Genomic DNA, 18,096 nt, shown 5'->3' with positions numbered 1-18,096 from the left:
AAAACTGCAGAACGTGGCTCTGCCCAGGGCAGAGAGCACGGACTTCAGGGTCCTGGAACTCAGAGTCCGCTGAGGGGGGCTAATAGAGTAGCACCATGCTGGCGCTGCGGAGGAAGCCATGGGGCTCACCGGTGCAGGTTTGCGGAGTATACGTGCAATACCTGCCACACGAAAGACCACCTTCAGCGTATGTGCAAAAGAAACACGACTCACTGTGTGGCTGAGGAGATGGTAGATGATCTGCTATTTACCGAGGAGCATTGCAATTTGGCTGGATGGGCATCCCAGCCCCAGGTAGAAGAAGATGATGCGTTTGGACTGTATACGTGTACCGACGATTTGGCCCCAGTGATTATGGAAGTCAAGATTAACGGAGTCCCAGAGAGTATGGAAGTGGACACGGGGTCGGGTCAGTCGCTGATGAGTCAGGAAACTTTTGATAAACTGTGGATCAACCCAGCTGCACGACCCAAGCTGGTCCCGGTCACGGCAAAGCTGCGCACCTACACCAAGGAACTGATACCTGTTCTCGGCAGAGCGGATGTGCCGGTATCTCACGGTGGCGAGACGCACGGTTTATCTTTGTGGATCATTGCAGGTGATGAGCCGACGCTACTCGGCAGGAGGTAGATGGGGAAGGTCCGTGGGAGCTGGGAAGACTTCATTCCTCTACAGACCGCTGTCCCTCGTGTTCACAGGCAGAGCAGGCCTCCACCTTCGGATCGGATGGCAGTGAAGGAAGCGTGTGTGGGGTTGGGCAGAGCAGCGGTGGCCGTCGACTCTCCCCTGCAAAGTCTGAGAGTGAGAAAGAGGCGCTGGAACCAGCAGCAGCGCCGACCGAGCTGGAGAAGAGAGAAGGGCTTCGACGGGCTGCTCCAGCAGGCACCGTCGGCCCGCAGGCAGAGGCGACCGTTCGCGGGGCTTGCAGCGGGAGGATCGGCTGCGGCAATGAGGAGGTCGGCTCCGGAGGACGTGTGTGTGTGTGTGTGGCGGCTCCCGGGCAACAAGGTCAGCTGCGTGGGGTACTCCGGAGGATGCGGCGATGTGGGGGCCGGTGCGTTGCGGCTCCTGGGTGCATTCGGAGTGTGGCGGCGCTAGAGAGAGAAAGAGAAAGAGAGAGAGAGAAAGAGAGAGAGAGAGGGAGAGCAGGCAGCAGCACAGCGGGGTTCAGGATGGCGGCGAGCCTCGTGGCAGCAGAGTTCTGCAGAGAGAGGCAGGCAGGCACCAGCAGAGCACCTCAAATGGCGCCCAGTAGAAACCTCGTGGGAAAAACAAAATGGCGTCTTAACAGGGAAATGTACCCGGGAGCCTTAAAGGGGCCTTACACCGTTGGCGGTCCCCACAGAGAGAATTTTGTAAGGGCAAGAGTGAGTCAAAATGATTACTGTGATTTGCATGATGACGAGTGATTTATGACAAGAGTTAATATTTTGATGCTAAAATGATTACTGTGATTAAAATGATTGATGTGATTGGTGAAAAGAGTTAATATCACAATGCACAGTTAAAATGGTTACTGGATCTGTGACTAACATGACTAATGGATTAATGCGATTTCTGATTTTATGTGATTTATACAATTGTTCAGCAGCTGCAGACAAGCCGCAAAAGCAGCTATTTTCTGAGAACAGAGGCAACGCACTAGTTGCAATACCCTGTCTCAGCGCAGCCCATTATCTCGGGCAAAAAGGGGCAGTATGCCGCCACCATACCTCACCCAGTGGAGCTGGGATTAAATAACTGTTCAGTGTACCTGCAAACTTTTGATATAACTCTTCAATGCATCTATTTGTATCATACAAATGTACTGTCTATGTGTACCTGCTTTCTACTGGAGATTATGTTTGTGTACTTGTATCACCCATGTAAGGACTGCAAATACCACATGCTTGCACCAGATCGCAAACATAATCTCTACTTGGGGGGGAAGAGGGAAGTGGATGGTCATGGACTCACAAATCAACCAGGATGAACAAGGCCGAGGTTACCGGCAATTTGCTTTTGGAACTGGGGGGGGAGTGAGATGTTATGTATTGTCCATGTACATTAAATGTATAGTTACAGTGGTGCACCACAAGGGGCACTGTGGTGGGAGACCTGAAAGTACCTGCAAGACAGAGTATAAAAGGCTGCCCATCGCACCTGAGGATCACTCTGGAGTTACACAATAAAGGACTACGGTCACAGCAGTTACTACAACACCAGACTGTGTGTGGAGTCAGTGATTTGAGTGCTACATACATCACACTGGGGATGTTGGCCTGATCGAGGACGCTGAACACGAATGTAACCACAATTTGAAAAGGATGTATATACAGTTTCTACACCCTTGCTTCCCAGCGCACAGGATTGGATGCATGTGTGTACAAAATTTGAGAAGTTGCTAATAGGATGTGTAACACTGCCTAAGGGAATAGCTGGTTCACCAATGCATCCCCCACTTATTTTCATTCTCCTTGCCTGAACATTTTCTAAAGTTACAAAAGCAATTTAAAAAGTATAACAATAGAAAATAAAGAAAAGATGTTCCGTCCATGAATCTCACTTTCTCATTTAGTTGCTCTTTCATGACCACTTGTGTTTCTGCAGCTTTGCACCAAGCTCATATCTTATCTAGCTGGCTGATCAGAAATCAAGTTTCAGTAACGCATGAATGTAATCTTATTCAGCATCTTATCCTGTATCTCCTGATCAGGATGTTGTTTTATTTTATTACAGATGGTTAAATATTTAATCTATAAATTTAATGCAAGTAAATATGCAATGTGCGAAGTAATATTTTCCTTTACACACAAAACTGAAAATCTTGTGCCTGAAATTCTGGTCTGCCCGAGGCACAACTGGAACAGATTTCTGGTTAAGGAATGGAAATTGGAGTTGAACCAGGTTATGTCTGGATTCTGCCCCGTTTGAGATAAGGTTGGCAACCGTGGCTGAAGGAAACCGAGAATCCTGCTCTGCCACTCTTCCAGTGAGATAAAAGATCTGGGGGCCGAAATTTGCCTGCACCTGAAACGGGTCGCACTTTCCGCTCCTGAAGTGTTTTTTCTGCCGTATTGGATGAGGTTGCCTCTTTCAGTAATTTCAGCTCTTTGTCCATTTTTTTGAAGCGGACCAGAAGTCGGTCATAATGGGGGCAGAGATGGGACGGTAAGTACTCTAGAAGGGTGGAACTGGAGGCGGCACCGCGTCTCTGCCGCTGTCAGTCAGCAGCGGAGCATAGATGATGCCATGACGCGTGTGCACCACCATGCTTTCCCCTTCGGCATTTTGAAACTTCAGTCCACTGGGCCACCAGGGAGGGTTTCGATCGAGCCAGTGGTCTGGCACCCAAGAGGGTGTTGGCAGCCTGGCCAAACCCGGGGGCATAATTGTCGGCACGACCTAACAGTTGACCGACAAAAAAAAAACATGGCAGCTCCCCTTGAAGGGCTGCCGTGCTGCCATGGCTCACAGACTGAAAGCAACGTGCACCAAGAGAAAAAGCTGTCGAAGGCACCGCGCGGCGGGTTACAGATTGTTGGACCGAAATTTCGCGGGAGGTGCGATGCAGGTGCGGGAGATTGGCGGTGCGCCCTTTGATGACACACTTAGGACGGTCGGCAGCAATGGGGCGGAAGTGGGGGCTGCTAGAAAAATTCTTAAGCTAAATTTCGCTGGCGGCGGCCATTGGACCGGAAGTGGGCGGCCGCTCGACTCTGCCGCCTAGCCGTCGCTTTGATGGTAGGAGGCCTTTTTGGGGAGTTGAATTTCGGCCCGCTCATGTCACTTTTTCAAAGAAGAGCAGGGAGTTCTCCTGTTACCTTGGCCAATATTCAACTCTGATTCAACACCACCGAAATAAATTAATTGGTCATTCATCTCACTGCTGTTTGTGGAACCTTGCTGTGAGCAAATTGGATGCTGTGAAACCCCAACAAAACAACAGTGACTGCATTTCAAAAAGTTATGAATTGGTTGTGAAGCAATTTGTTCTGTGGATCTAAAAGACACTATAAGTGCAAGTGCTTTTCTTTATTTTTAATATTTGCCCTTTGGCTTCAGGTTACTTTTTGTTTGTAAATAATGTTATTCGTTGCTTTAGTGTGTAAACCTTTGGGTTGTTCTGTAATATATTCTATTTTGAAGAGAATTGGGCAGTATAGGGGAGACTAGTTAAAACTACTAAGTAGACTTACTGTAAGTGAGGTCATTGTTAGCCCTCACTTACACATTTCTCCAAGGAGAGTATAGAAAGAATGCAGCTTTTGGCTCGCAGGGAATAAAGGTCCATTTCCCAGTCAGAAAGATGTGGTTCAGGACTCACTCTAGAACTTGAGCAAGTAACATAGGCTAATATTTCAGTGCATTATTGAGCGTGGGCTGCATTGTTGGAGATGCTGTCCATCAGATGGAACATAATGGTGGTGCCGTTTGCCCGGGCTGGTGGTTCAGGTGGATGCAAAAGATTTCCTTTTCCAAGCAGACCAGAATTCACCCAGTGTTCTTGCCCAACATTCCTCCTTCGACCAACACCAAATGGTCAATCATCTCATTGGGGCAGAAATTCCTCTGGGGGTCTTCCCGCGGGCAATTGCCTCCCGCTGGAGATTTTTTACGGAAGTACCTGGTGGTCTAGGAGACGCCCTGAATTCTGGTGGGGAGGCCTTCTCCTCTCTCGCGCTGCGAAGCGCGCTCCCGTGCAGAGGGTTCCCATGTAGAAGATGCAATCACGAGTGACTGCTCAGCCAATCAGGTGGATAGTTCACAGGTTCCCATTAATAGCACTGAGACTCGCGTATCTACGAGTTCTCAGTGCTATTAATGGGGATAAAAAAACAAACACACACTAATAAAAAATAAAAAACAGACCCCACATAATTAAAATTAATTGAAATTAAAGTTAATAAATGCCTTAGAAAAAAACAATATAGTTCCGATTTTTTTTAAAGTTTTGTAATTCGGATTAAAAATAAACTTACCTTAATGGGCAGAGTTTTTAATAATACAATGTGTTTATTTTATTGTGTTTATGTGTGTTTTTAAACACTTGCACCTGTAAAAGTAGGCTATGCGCCAGCTTTTTCAGGTTCAAGATTTTTGAGGAAATTTGCTGGGCAAGATATGCGTAAATCCCATAATCTTGCCCGTACAAATGTCCTCGCTCCCGAACTGTCATCCTCGCTCCCAATCTGTCTAGGATCTGTGAAGCTCCAGCTCCAGCTTGACAAATTGGAAAAGCCAGTTTTCAGCACATGCGCATTGTGCACTGAAAATCGGCTTTTCCGATGCCTTCCCGGGTCCGTAGAAACTTCGGGCCCAGGACGTCGGAATTTTTGGGCCACTAGTGTTTGTGGGACCTTGTATGTAAAATTGCTGCTGCATTCACCTACATAAAGTGACTCCATGTCAAAGTAATTAATTGTCATTGCAGCATTTGAGACTTTTCTGAGCATTGCTGATTATGAGTTATGTAAATACAATTTCACTATAAAGTTCTATTTTATACATGGGAACCGAAATTATACTGTTAAGGTTAAAAATCTCAAATCTGTAGCAGATTAGGAAAATAAGTTGCAGTTGAAACCCTTGCATGCATGTCATTAATGACAGTAAGATGAAATTATGTCTGTTAGTTAAAATCTGAAAATGGTTTTAGGCTTCTGATTTTGTAGTGCTAAAATCCCGATAGATTAGAAAATTCAATACTAGTTATTTTAATTTATGATAACAAATAAATTTGTTTGAAAGTATAGGTGCTATTTTGGAGAGGTGATTTGATATTATGAACCAATGTTATTTGACAAACTTTCAAGAGGGTTTACTGCACTTAATACACATTTATATACTAATTAATTTTTGTTCTTCTACTTTTAAATTTCTTGAATTTTTCAAAATGTTTTACAATAAAATATTAAATCTAAATAAAAACTGAAGGAGGAAGACTTTGAGGATTCAATTGAAATCTTTATTTTTGATGACATAATGAGAAGTAAGAAAATTGCTATAGATCACATCAGGTACTCGCTTCAAGTGCATCTGGAGTCAAGGGCTCAATTATGGGAGATTCACAAAAATCGTCTTTGTAGGAAAAAGCAAGAAAGTCAATTTTTAGTTGAAAATCAGAAAAAAATATCAGCAATGCTTCTAAAAACCCAGATTCATCAGAAATTTACCTGAAGATCAAAAAGATTATTAATAAATAGCAATGCAACAGTTTAATTGAAGAACAGTATGAACTTACTATTTGTTTCAGATCAAGACAGAATTAGCTAGCATTTAGATAGCACCTTATCATGTCCTCAGGGTATCCCAAAGTGCTTTATAACCAATTGACCACTTATAGGGTTCAATTTTAGTCCTCCCCTCTTTTCGACGCACTTACCAGAGGTGCGCCACTTTTCTCCGTTCAGAAGTGCGCCGAAAAAATTCCTCCCCACTTTGGCCGCTGTCCGGCCTCCTCCCTGTGGTCGCGCAGCGTGGCCAGTCGAGTCGGAGGCGGAGCCAGTGTCCTGCGCTGAAAGCAGTGCCGAGACGTCTGCACATGCGCATTGGAGTCGGCTCGCGATGTCCGCGCATGCGCAGTAGGGTCAAAATTTGGCAATCGGCCCAGCCTCTCTCTCTCTCTCTCCCCACAGATGCCATGTTCACTCGCTCTCCACTTCCGCCCCCGTTCATTTGTAGTCCAGCCTCTCTCTCTCTCTCTCTGTGGAATACAGATGCCGCATTGAATCCCGATGCCGATCACTCCCGCCCCTAGCCCAGGCCGAGTGGCCTCCCGGTGCGTGTTGTCGTGCCGCCCCCTAGTCCAGGCCGAGTGACCTCCCACACAGGCTGGCCCGCTGCCTTCTGGGGCCAAGTTTTAAGATGAAGGTAGGACTTACTTCTATTGTTTAATTGTTATTGAATGCTTATTACCTTTGTTTCCAAGGTTTAGTGCTTTGTACGTCTTGGTACTTTAGGTGCAAGTCCTCTCCGCTTCTCTTCCCACTCCTATCCCAGGCCGAATAGCCTCTGATGTACCTACCTGCGCTGATTTCTTAACTCTCCGCAAGGGTTTTCTGAAGTGGCCACATACGCTGGCCTAAGTAGATTTGGAGTAACTATTAGCTGGCCAAAGTTGCCGAAATGGATAGAACTGGCGTAGGTGGCTGGTAACGCCCCCGTTTGAGAAAAAAAACTAAACTAAAAAAATCGTAACTAACTCACTTACACTGGTGCAAATTGAATGTGCAAAATGGGAATTTTTAAGATAGCCAGAAAAATCAAGTTACTCCAAAAAAAACGAAGCAACTCATGGCCAAAATTGAGTCCTATATGCAGTGCAGACACTGCCATTATGTAGGCAAACACAACTAACTTGCATGTAGCTAGATCTCACAAACAGAAAATGACCAAACAGCTTTTGGTGGTGTTGGCTGAGGGAAGAATATCAGCCAGGACGCCAGCACACTTTGCTCTTTTTCAAATGATTCTGTTGGATCTTTTATGTTCCCCTGAGCAGGCAGACTGGCCCTTGATTTGATGAGTTATCTGAATGACAGCATCCCCAACAATACAACACTCTCTCCGTACTGCAGTAGCGTGTCAGCCTTTGTGCTCAGGTTTGCAGTGGGGCTTGACTCCACAACCTGACTCAGAAGGTAAGAGTACTAACCTCTGAAGCGAGGTGACACTATTACCAATGGAAGCCAAATTGGTACTCAGTGATTGCTTTTACCATAATTTGAAGCTTTTCTTTTTACAACCTCTACTGCCACCTCCATGAGCTTTCAGCAGGGAGATTAACTGAACAGAACTCACACCCATCTTCTATTCCATTGCTCATCCAGTAGGAGGCTGATCAAGGTGGACAGAGTCAGCTGCCTCTAATTGGACTTCCTCAGGGAGAAGCAAAGCCATGAGCACTGTGCAGCCCTCTTTACTAGCAGTTTGGGTGAAGTTCAAAAAGCCAGATTGGTGGGTGGCTTCCATTTATACTGAACTGTGTAATCACATAAATGTGAAGAAAGCACTTAGTGCTTTATTATCAGTCCATGCTACTTAAGTATACCTTAAAAAGCTTCAAATCATTACTTTTTCTTTCTTCCTTCACTTTAATGTACTTCAGTTTTCAATGTAATTATGTGTGGCGCTTGTAAAATCCATCTGTCAAGATGAAAACAAATGAGAAATGTTAAGAGATCTTTGTTTGAAGCATACATTTGCATTTGTCTTGGTTAAAACTTCATACTAAAACAATGTTTGCCATCGACTACTTGGTATAACTATCAGAATATTCAGAGATTCATTTTCTTTCTTTTCTGCTAGGAAGATGATTCTGGGATTTTCTTCCTTTAATAACCAAAGAGAATTAAATTACTGCACTTTTATATCTATGGAATCAAGGAGGGTATCACCAATGTAATCAAATCAATAATTATCTTAGCTCACATTCTTTTAACAATTGTATGCTAACCAGATCAAATTTAACAATATGGCAAGGTTTGAAGGCTCTGTGAATTAGCACATTATATGGCAGTGTCCTAGAGGCATTTATGAAGTGGTACTTCCACATTGCTCCTTCCTTATTTAAACTATTTTAGTTAAAACCATAACAACAAATTGGAGAAATTAATTCCATTTGAATAAATATTATGCAGGTTTAAGGTAAAATATTTAGTTAACTAATGTATCATCCTACTTTACTAACAGATACTATCGTACATTTGCTGGCATGCTACTGGTTGTAATTAATAAGTGTGAATGATTCACTGGGCTGTCAGTAAGTTGGATTTCCCATTCAGTGCAGTGAATTAGAAACAGTAACATACTGTTAAGGGAGTGACAGCCTAGATTTATTATTGCAACTGTGGTATTCTGATTACCTTTTATTGTTTCTGTTAGCTCTTTTGTATCTCTGCAATTGAATTAATTTAGCAGTTTAAAACAAAATTCCAAGTCATTTTAATGTATAAAGTACTGCTCCTGTTAAGTTGCTATGGAGATGTTATCAAAGCCAATAGAAGTGTTGAAATCAGCTTTAGAACATGTTGCACAGTATAATAACTGCCTCAGGCAGATATTGTTTATCAGCACTGGAGGTAATTATAAGATTCCTGAGCAATGATAGTAATACTGCAGTACTGGCTATTTAATAAACAGAAACTATTTTTAAAAAGTAGGAAAGCTATTTCATAGGTCAGGTGACAAGATAATTTATGAACAGGTTATGGTCAACTTTGTGAATAAAAATGAAAATCCCATTACAAAGACCTTTGTGAAATATTTTGCTTATAAGGTGTTATTTCGAATTGGATGGTGCAGTGGATTTGCACACTGTCCTTTGACCTGTGATTTCTGGATTGGAATCCAAATCAATTTATGTAATGAATGCCTGCTCGCTCTGGTAGCTACAAAGACTCAAAGTGAAAGGTGTATTGCTGTGGAAGAGTTAATATAACCTTATTCTACATCTGGCTTATTATCCCTAACCTGGAATGTTTCATTCCCTAGCTTTAGCAAAACAAAACTTAAGTTTGAAATGGAAAGCAGTCCTTGAGGAAATCTCATTGCTTCTTTCTTAAATCACATGTAGAGAAGCCGGATTTGCCTCTACAAGCCTCCAGCTGTGCCTCCAGTTTGCTGATTCATAAGAACATAAGAATTAGGAGCAGGAGTAGACCATTCGGCCACTCGAGCCTGCTCCATCATTCAATAAGATCATGGCTGATCTTCTATCTCAACTCCACTTTCCTGCACTATCCCCTTAATATCCAAAAATCTATCGATCTCAGAGTCCAATTTTGGCCATGACTTGCATCAATTTTTTTGGAGTAAGTTGTTTTTTCTGGCGTAAGTTAAAAAAGGCCATTTTCTCCCCAAAATTTGCTCCAGAGTAAGTCAGTTAGGTACGATTTTTTTTAGTTCCGTTTTTTTTCCCAAAAGGGGGCGCTCCCAGACACTTACGCCAGTTTTGGCCATTTATGCTACTTTGGCCAGCAAAAACTTACTCCAAATCGACTTAGGTCAGCATATGTGGCCAGTTCTGAAAAACCTTGCGGGCAGTTAGGAAATCGGCGCAGGTTAGTACATTTAAAACAACAAGACTTACAAAGCACTAAACAAAGCACAAAAATATGCTTTCAATAACAAATAAAAAATAGAAGGAAGCTGAGGACCTGCACCAAGACTTACAAAGCACTAAACAAACCACAAAAAGTAATAAGCAATCAATCAATAACAAATAAAAAATAGAAGTCCTACCTTTATGCCAGAATCCAATTTTTTTTTAAAGTTTTCCCCCCCCCCCATCAAAATACTCTTTCTCCCCTCCATTGAAACACTCTTTCTCCCCCCCCACCGCCCCAAACACTCTTTCTCCCTCCAAACTTTCTCTCCCCTCCTCCACAAAAACTCTCCTCTTCCCCCCCACCCCGCCCCCCGACCCCTCCACCAATAAAAACTCTCAAGCATAACCATCAATGAATAAAAAATAAAACTTAAGTCCTACCTCGCCCGGGAACTCAGCGGGCCGGCCGGCCGGTGCAGGAGACCACTCGGCTGGGGATAGGGTGCGGCAAGATCGGGGCATCCCTTCAGCCGGGGATAGGGGCTGTGAGCATCAGGTCCTGCTCACAGCCCACAGGACACGCTGGGAGGGCAGGAGCATGCGCGCAGACTTCACTGCGCATGTGCGCAGGTGCCGGCACTGTTTTCGGCACTGGCCTGTTGCTCCGCCCCCCACTTCACAATGCACGCCACACTGGGACACCGGGGACTCGGAAGAGTGGCCAGGATGGGGCAACTTTTTTCCGGCGCCGTTTCCAGCATGCAAAGTCGCCGTACTTAAGGTAAGTGTGCTGAAAAAAGGGGTTGGGCAAAATTAAGCCGAGTCTCCACAGCTCTCTAGGGTAGAGAATTCCAAAGATTCACCACCTTCTGAGTGAAAAACATTCTCCTCATCTCAGTCCTAAATGACTAAACCCTTATTCTGAGACTGTGACCCCTGGTTCTCGACTCCCCAGCCAGAAGTACCATCCTCCTTGCATCCACTCTGTCAAGCCCTGTAAGAATGTTGTATGTTTCAATGAGATCCTCTCATTCTTCTAAACTCTAGAGAATACAGGCCTAGTCTACTCAATCTCTCCTCATAGGACAACCCCCCCATCCCAGGAATCAGTCTGGTGAACCTTCACTGCACTCCCTCTATGGCAAGTATATTCTTCTAGGAGACCAAAACTGTACACAATACTCCAGGTGTGGTCTCACCAGGGCCCTATATAATTGCAGTAAGACGTCTTTACTCTTATACTCAAATCCTCTTAATGAAGGCCAACATACCATTTGCTTTCTTAATTGCTTGCTGTGCCCACATGTTAATTTTCAGTGACTTGTGTACAAGGACATCCAGGTCCCTCTGAACACCAACATTTCCCAATTTTTCACCATTTCAAAAATACTCTGCTTTTCTATTTTTCCCACCAAAGTGGATAACTTCACATTTCTCCACATTATATTCCATTTGCCATGTTCTTACCCACTCACTTATCCTGTCTATATTCCCTTGGAGCCACTTTGCATCCTCCTCAAAACTTACATTCCCACCTAACTTTGTATCATCAGCAAACTTGAATATATTACATTTGGTCCCCTCATCCAAATTATTTATATAAATTGTGAATAGCTGGGGCCCAAGCACTGATCCTTGCCGTACCCCACTAGTTACAGCCTGCCAATCCAAAAATGACCCGTTTGCTCCTACTCCCTGTTTTCTTTCCGTTAACCAATCCTCATTCAATGTAAGTGAAACCTGACTACCAAATGGTTTGGGTCTTTCATGGATGGCATCAGGTCGATTGCTCGATCCATTGTCTGCTTGATGTACACTGAAGACTAAAATTGGGCCTGTGTGCGATAAACTAAAATATTTATACCCCGAATGAACAAAAAACATTATGGTATAAAAAGAAAAACTAACTGACGGTATATCCTAAACTGACTATTGTTACTATCTCATGATCTTCATTGAATTGTTTCATTTGTTGCTATAATGGCAAGCTGATAACATAACAGAAATTATTATTCCCCATCTCAATAAAGCACATCAAAACTGTGTTCCACATTAGAGTTCATGTAGAAGTTTGTTCTAGCTGATATTTATTCATACCACTCTCTTATAAGTCAGTTTTGTTCTTTAAATACACAATACATAGAAACAGGAGTGAAATATATAATTAGCGTGTATCTGCAATGCAAATATTTCCCATGCATTCTCCGTTGCACCTTTTCAGAGCCTATGCACAACTTTTGGCATTCTAACTTTAGGAAAGTAAGTCAATGTTTAAATGGCTTGTTTGAACATATGCTCTATGAAGGTAAGTGCTACTGAAAGATTTTTGCAGAGATAATTATTTTCCTTTCTTTCTACAGTGCTCATTGTGGTTACCCTGGCTGTGTGTTGGACCCCATTGCAAATCCGCCGAATCATGGCAGCATCCAAAGCAAAGTCAAAATGGACAGTGGAATATTTCAGAGCTTATGTAATTCTAATGCCTATCTCAGATACTTTCTTTTATCTCAGCTCAGTATTAAATCCACTCCTGTATAGTCTGTCCTCTAAGCAATTCAGGGTGGTTTTCTTGCAGATACTGCGCTGTAAGCTTTCCATAGAGCATGTCAACATGCGTACACAAAGGAGAACCCATGCCAACCCCAAGGGCAGCACCACCCATTCCACAAGCTCATTGCTCCACACTTCACTCAAATGCATCTATCCACGTCGGAAAACTGACAAGAATGTTTCGAGTACCGCGGTGAAGGACACTGTCGTTGAGCTTGAATTGTTTTCGCATCAAAACTCTGAGTCCAGAACAACTGAGCCAGAAACCGAGTTGACAGAATTAAATCCAGTTTCAGGGCCTAGCTTGAGGAAAACTAATTCAGAGCTCCCATCACTAGAAATAACCTCAGAGTTATGTCTAATACAGCAACCAAATGGAGTCAATGAAACTGAGATATGAAGCTTTTATAAAACATAAATATAACAAACAAAAACCACAGAGAAGATTTTCAAAGTGCTGTTAGTGTTTCTTCCAAAAGTCGTCTTTACAATACCATGTAAAATTTCAATAAAGCAACAAAAATGGCAATTGTCTCTGTGTTAAGAATATGATCTGTTAATGTTCTTAGATGATCATTGTCAGTTATTAATGAAGCAAGCTGTTACACAACAGCGCATGAAATGTTAGCAGCAAAGCAAGGTAGGAAATTTCAGAACTCCTACACCAGTAATGATTCTTGCCAAAGTTTCCTTCACTTTATGAGTTTATGTTAGAAGAAGTGCTGATGTAAGTAGTCCAACACCGGCTAAGAGTTTTAGGCTTGCTCTTGAAGACATTGCCGAGTTTCCTCTCCTCCTGGGGCGGGGTCCGTTGCAGAGTGGAGTGTTGCAACAGCTGATGCACACAGATCCCACCTTTCCTGGAGAACAAAATGACTGATAACCTGCAGACGTAATGAGGCAAGATGTAGAAGCAGCGCAAGATTTCCGATACATAACTCCTGCAAATAGAAGAGTAATAGTAAGATGGGTTTCAGTTTTATTCAGCTGTACTGTGCATTATATCATTTGCTCCCTCTAGTACAAATCAAAATGCGACTGAAAATCTTTGGCCTTTCTGTCATACGTCTGCTGTAAATCAGTGGGAGTGTGGCGAATGGGCTGGGAAATAGATTAGAACCTGGCCTTCACTGGGGGTTCTTGCAAGGCCTAATAGGAGGGAGAGGCTCCTCCTGTCCCTTAAAAGGCTATTGACACAGAGGAGTAGGGCTCGGGATGAGGACTCTCTACCTTGACCTCTCAGAAGCCTGACATATCTTTGTAAACTGATACACCAAGTATACCAGCCTCTTCCTTGGCAGTGAGGGGGGGGGGGGAGCGGGCAGGGGGTGGAGGGCTGGATTGTGCACTCGACCTTGAAAAGGTAATAATTTTGAAGGGGAATGTTCAGCCTACATAAATGTCAACAATGGGGTAAATGCAGGCATTTTCAGGGGAGGAGGGTCACTCCCCTCTCCCCACCCCACCTTCACTTGACTATCTGGCCTATGGGGGTAGGTGCATTTGTAAGATGTACCTTTCATGGTGCTGCCACCTGCTGCTTTTATGCAGATTGGGTGAGCAACCACCAACCCCTCATACTCAAGCCTGGCCAGCAGCATGGGTCAGCAACAGATACAATCCCTGGGTAATTGCGGGGATCACATCCCTATGAAATGTCAGCCTCAGTGTTTAACATTGCTATCTTTATCTTTAGTTTTGCATGTATTCTTCATATTTGCAATTTTGAAAGTACAGTTTCAAATACATGTTTTACAGAGTGGAACTGTTTGATTACATCATCGAATTATGCATTTAAACATCAGTAGAGATATGGGAAAACATGTCAAAACTTAACGCGGCAATCTTGAGATATTTGTCATTTAATTGACCAGCCTTTGGAACTGGTTTCCATCAAAACACATGGCAAGATTTTCAACTTTGTTGCTGAAAAACTGTGATGATACTGTAGACTGCTCCCTGTAGAATGGAATGCTCAGTGGCCAGACTTTTGTTGTTTTTAAGGCTTTCTCTAACCACACCTGCACCTTTAAAGTTCTATGCACTTCAGGTGAAGTTACAGCAGTTGTGTGGGAGCTGCTCTCAGGAAATTCCTAGGCCAAAAGTGCACAAAAATGCAGCAGTAGATTTTGAAATTATTAAAGGAGGATCCGAATGCTGAAACAATCAAAGTTATTATCTTGGGGGATCTGTAGAATGCGTCACCCTAGATTTTATAAATTTTTAATGCTTTACTTGACACATTTCCTGGCATTTATTCTGCCAACTTTCGAACCAAACTTTATCCAGGAAAGACTATAAATACATAAATGTGTGGACATCAAAACAACATTATAAGGTCCAATTCTTTTTTGTAGGTAGGTAACCCCAGATACATGGTTAATTTGTGAATTGAAACCTTTTACAAAATAGATTTATGATAATCTCAATTGGTAGTATATTCTACCTTCAAAAGGCAAACCTGCCTCACTATCACATCTGTCCCTATCCTGAATGTTATGGCAGTCCAGAGGCAGATGGAGAATTAAATGGTTCAGGAGTTCACTGGTCCTGATAATGACAGGTAGGCAGGAACGAGGTGGCAGGGAGGTTTACCGGCTGGAAAACCCAGAAACCGAGTATTTAGGGTTAGGGTTAGGATTGCTGCTGAATTTAACGGCAAGACCTGATTAAAGAAAAAAATCTGTGTCTCCCGACCGGAGCCAGCCACATTGTAAGCCAGCTAATTGTCGAGCAGGTAGGCTTGCAGCTCTACGCCACAGCCATGGATCTTGCCATTGGGGCGGTGGGATGTCAGACAGTCAGGGGGTTGGTTGGACGATGGGGTGGGGAGAGGGAGGGAAAGAAAAAAAAAATAGTCAGTCAGTGGGTGGGGAGTGGGGGGGGGGGGGCGGGGGGAGGGCGGGTGGTGGTCTTGGACAGGCGGGGAGGAGACAGTCGTGTGGACGTCAGTCAGGGGTGGAAATTACAGATTTTCTTTGGGAAAATGTTGGAGTCCATTATTAAAGAAGCAGTAGCAGGACATTTGGAAAAACAAAATTCGGTCAGGCAGAATCAGCATGGATTTATGAAGGGAAAGTCATGTTTGACAAATTTGCTGGAATTCTTTGAGGATGTAACGGACAAGGTGGATAAAGGGGAACCAGTGGATGTGATGTATTTGGACTTCCAGAAGGCTTTTGACAAGGTGCCACATAAAAGGTTATTGCACAAGATAAAAGTTCACGTGGTTGGGGGTAACATATTAGCATGGATAGAGGATTGGCTAACTAACAGAAAACAGAGAGTCAGGATAAATGGTTCATTCTCGGGTTGGCAATCAATTTTTAGTGGGGTGCCACAGGAATCAGTACTGGGACCCCAACTATTTACAATCTATATTAATGACTTGGAAGAAGGGACTGAGTATAACGTAGCCAAGTTTGCTGGAGATACAAAGATGGGAAGAAAAGCAATGTTTGTGAGGAGGACACAAAAAATCTGCAAAAGGACATAGACAGGCTATGTGAGTGGGCAAAAATTTGGCAGATGGAGTATAGTGTTGGAAAGTGTGAGATCATGCACTTTGGCAGAAAAAAATTCAAAGAGTAAGTTTTTACTTAAATGGAGAAAAATTGCAAAGTGCTGCAGTACAGCGGGACCTGGGGGTACTTGTGCATGAAACACAAAAGGATAGTGTTCAGGTACAGCAAGTGATCAGGAAGGCCAATGGAATCTTGGCCTTTATTGCAAAGGGGATGGAGTATAAAAGCAGAGAAGTCTTGCTACAGTTATATAGGGTATTGGTGAGGCCACACCTGGAATACTGCGTGCAGTTTTGGTTTCCATATTTATGAAAGGATATACTTGCTTTGGAGACAGTTCAGAGAAAGTTCACGGAAGGTTGATTCCGGAGATGAGGGGATTGACTTATGAGGAAAGGTTGAGTAGGTTGGGCCTCTACTCATTGGAATTCAGAAGAATGAGAGGTGATCTTATCGAAACGGAGAAGATTATGAGGGGGCTTGACAAGGTGGATGCAGAGAGGATGTTTCCACTGATAGGGGAGACTAGAACTAGAGGGCATAATCTTAGAATAAGGGGCTGCCCATTTAAAACTGAGATGAGGAGAAATTTATTCTCTGAGGGTTGTGAATCTGTGGCATTTGCTGCCTCAGAGAGCTGTGGAAACTGGGACATTGAATACATTTAAGACAGAAATAGACAGTTTCTTAAACAATAAGGGATTAAGGGGTTATGGGGAGCGGGCAGGGAAGTGGACTTGAGTCCATGATTGGATCAGCCATGATCAAATTAAATGGTGGAGCAGGCTTGAGGGGCCGTATGGCCTACTCCTGTTCCTATTTCTTATGTTCTTGTAGGTGGTGGTCGGGTGGCAGTGGGGCAACACTTCTGCTCCTCCTGGCCCACAAGCAGTGCTGTAAAGCACTTACCTGTTCCATCCGGCCCTTCACGTCTCCTTTCAGCTGCCGGATTTCCCAAGGCCCGGGAAACCCAGCCTGCAGGTATTAAAAATAAAAGTAATGTTAATATGGAGGCATGCAGCCACCTTAGAATATTTTAAGGACCGGTCTCCTTCCTGAAAGCAGGTTGGTCTTCCCCTGACCCATCTCTGCTAAAACCAGAAGTGGGCAGGTTGAAGGCGTGTTGCCCATTTAAAAATGTTGAACTATGTTAAACAAATAACTCTTAATTTTTACCAGCTTTAAGAAGAATAGGTGTGAGTGAATATCACAAGCAAAATCTTAGCATTGAGTTCTGATGAAGGGTCACACTCAAATGTTAACCTTTCTTTCTCTTTTACAACTTTTTACAATGGATTGTGCATTACAAATGTTTACTATTTTTCACATCCGAGAACAAGAAATTAGAAATTATTGTTGGGATATTAGCAAGTTCTTAAACTATTTTTATGGCACTCCTTTATCTGCTAATTTAACAAAGCCTTTAATCCGTGTAAAATAAATGCCCAATCTGCTTGGTTGATAGGCAGAGGTCCTGCCCTCCGACTGATCCGATTGGTTGACAATGTCTAATCTAAGTGATAAACAGGGTGTTTTTATTATGTGAAGCACCGTGCCATCAAACTGACATATAGGCCGAAACACATCGTTAGTTTAAAAAGCCTATAATTGGCATACAATAAAATGGTTGCTTTAACACCCACACAGCAGGCCAGCCCAGTTAAGCAGAATCTATAATCCTCATGATCGGTTGTGAACTTCAATTAGAAGGTATTTATAGTTTCAGGCCTGTTGGGGCAACCATGGCAAATGTTGACATTGCAAAATTACTGTTTGCTGGAGCACACTTGAGTTGGGAAAGCAAGCTTTTCAAATTTCCTAAAAGTTGTATGGGATTGATGCCTCCCTCCCCAAAGTGCCTGTGCAGCAGGCAAAGGAGCAATTGGCAGATAGTATACATGCTATCTCACACACTGACAGACACTAGGAAAAGATCAGGAAGATGTCAGACCTTAACAAATTTGTAATGGTAAGCACAACAATATTGTTCTA

At 43.4% G+C, this 18,096-nt stretch overlaps 2 protein-coding genes across 2 annotated transcripts in view; one reads left to right on the top strand and one right to left on the bottom strand.

Annotated features, from left to right (window-relative positions):
- gpr39 (G protein-coupled receptor 39) overlaps positions 1–13,090 on the top strand; it is a 116,757-nt gene extending 103,667 nt beyond the window's left edge. Inside the window, exon 2 of the mRNA XM_070874443.1 lies at positions 12,391–13,090. Within this exon, the coding sequence (XP_070730544.1) occupies positions 12,391–12,980 (590 nt within the window). The 3' untranslated portion in view covers positions 12,981–13,090. The remainder of the gene's footprint in view (positions 1–12,390) is intronic.
- Positions 13,091–13,132: 42 nt separating this feature from the next.
- LOC139257357 (ly6/PLAUR domain-containing protein 1-like) overlaps positions 13,133–18,096 on the bottom strand; it is a 46,106-nt gene continuing 41,142 nt past the window's right edge. The window contains exon 3 of the mRNA XM_070874442.1: positions 13,133–13,521. Coding sequence (XP_070730543.1) covers positions 13,286–13,521 — 236 coding nt within the window. The 3' untranslated portion in view covers positions 13,133–13,285. The remainder of the gene's footprint in view (positions 13,522–18,096) is intronic.

The sequence above is a fragment of the Pristiophorus japonicus genome, chromosome 3, assembly GCF_044704955.1.
Source record: "Pristiophorus japonicus isolate sPriJap1 chromosome 3, sPriJap1.hap1, whole genome shotgun sequence".
Taxonomy (NCBI): domain Eukaryota; kingdom Metazoa; phylum Chordata; class Chondrichthyes; family Pristiophoridae; genus Pristiophorus; species Pristiophorus japonicus.
This window is presented reverse-complemented; position numbering and strand designations above follow the sequence as displayed.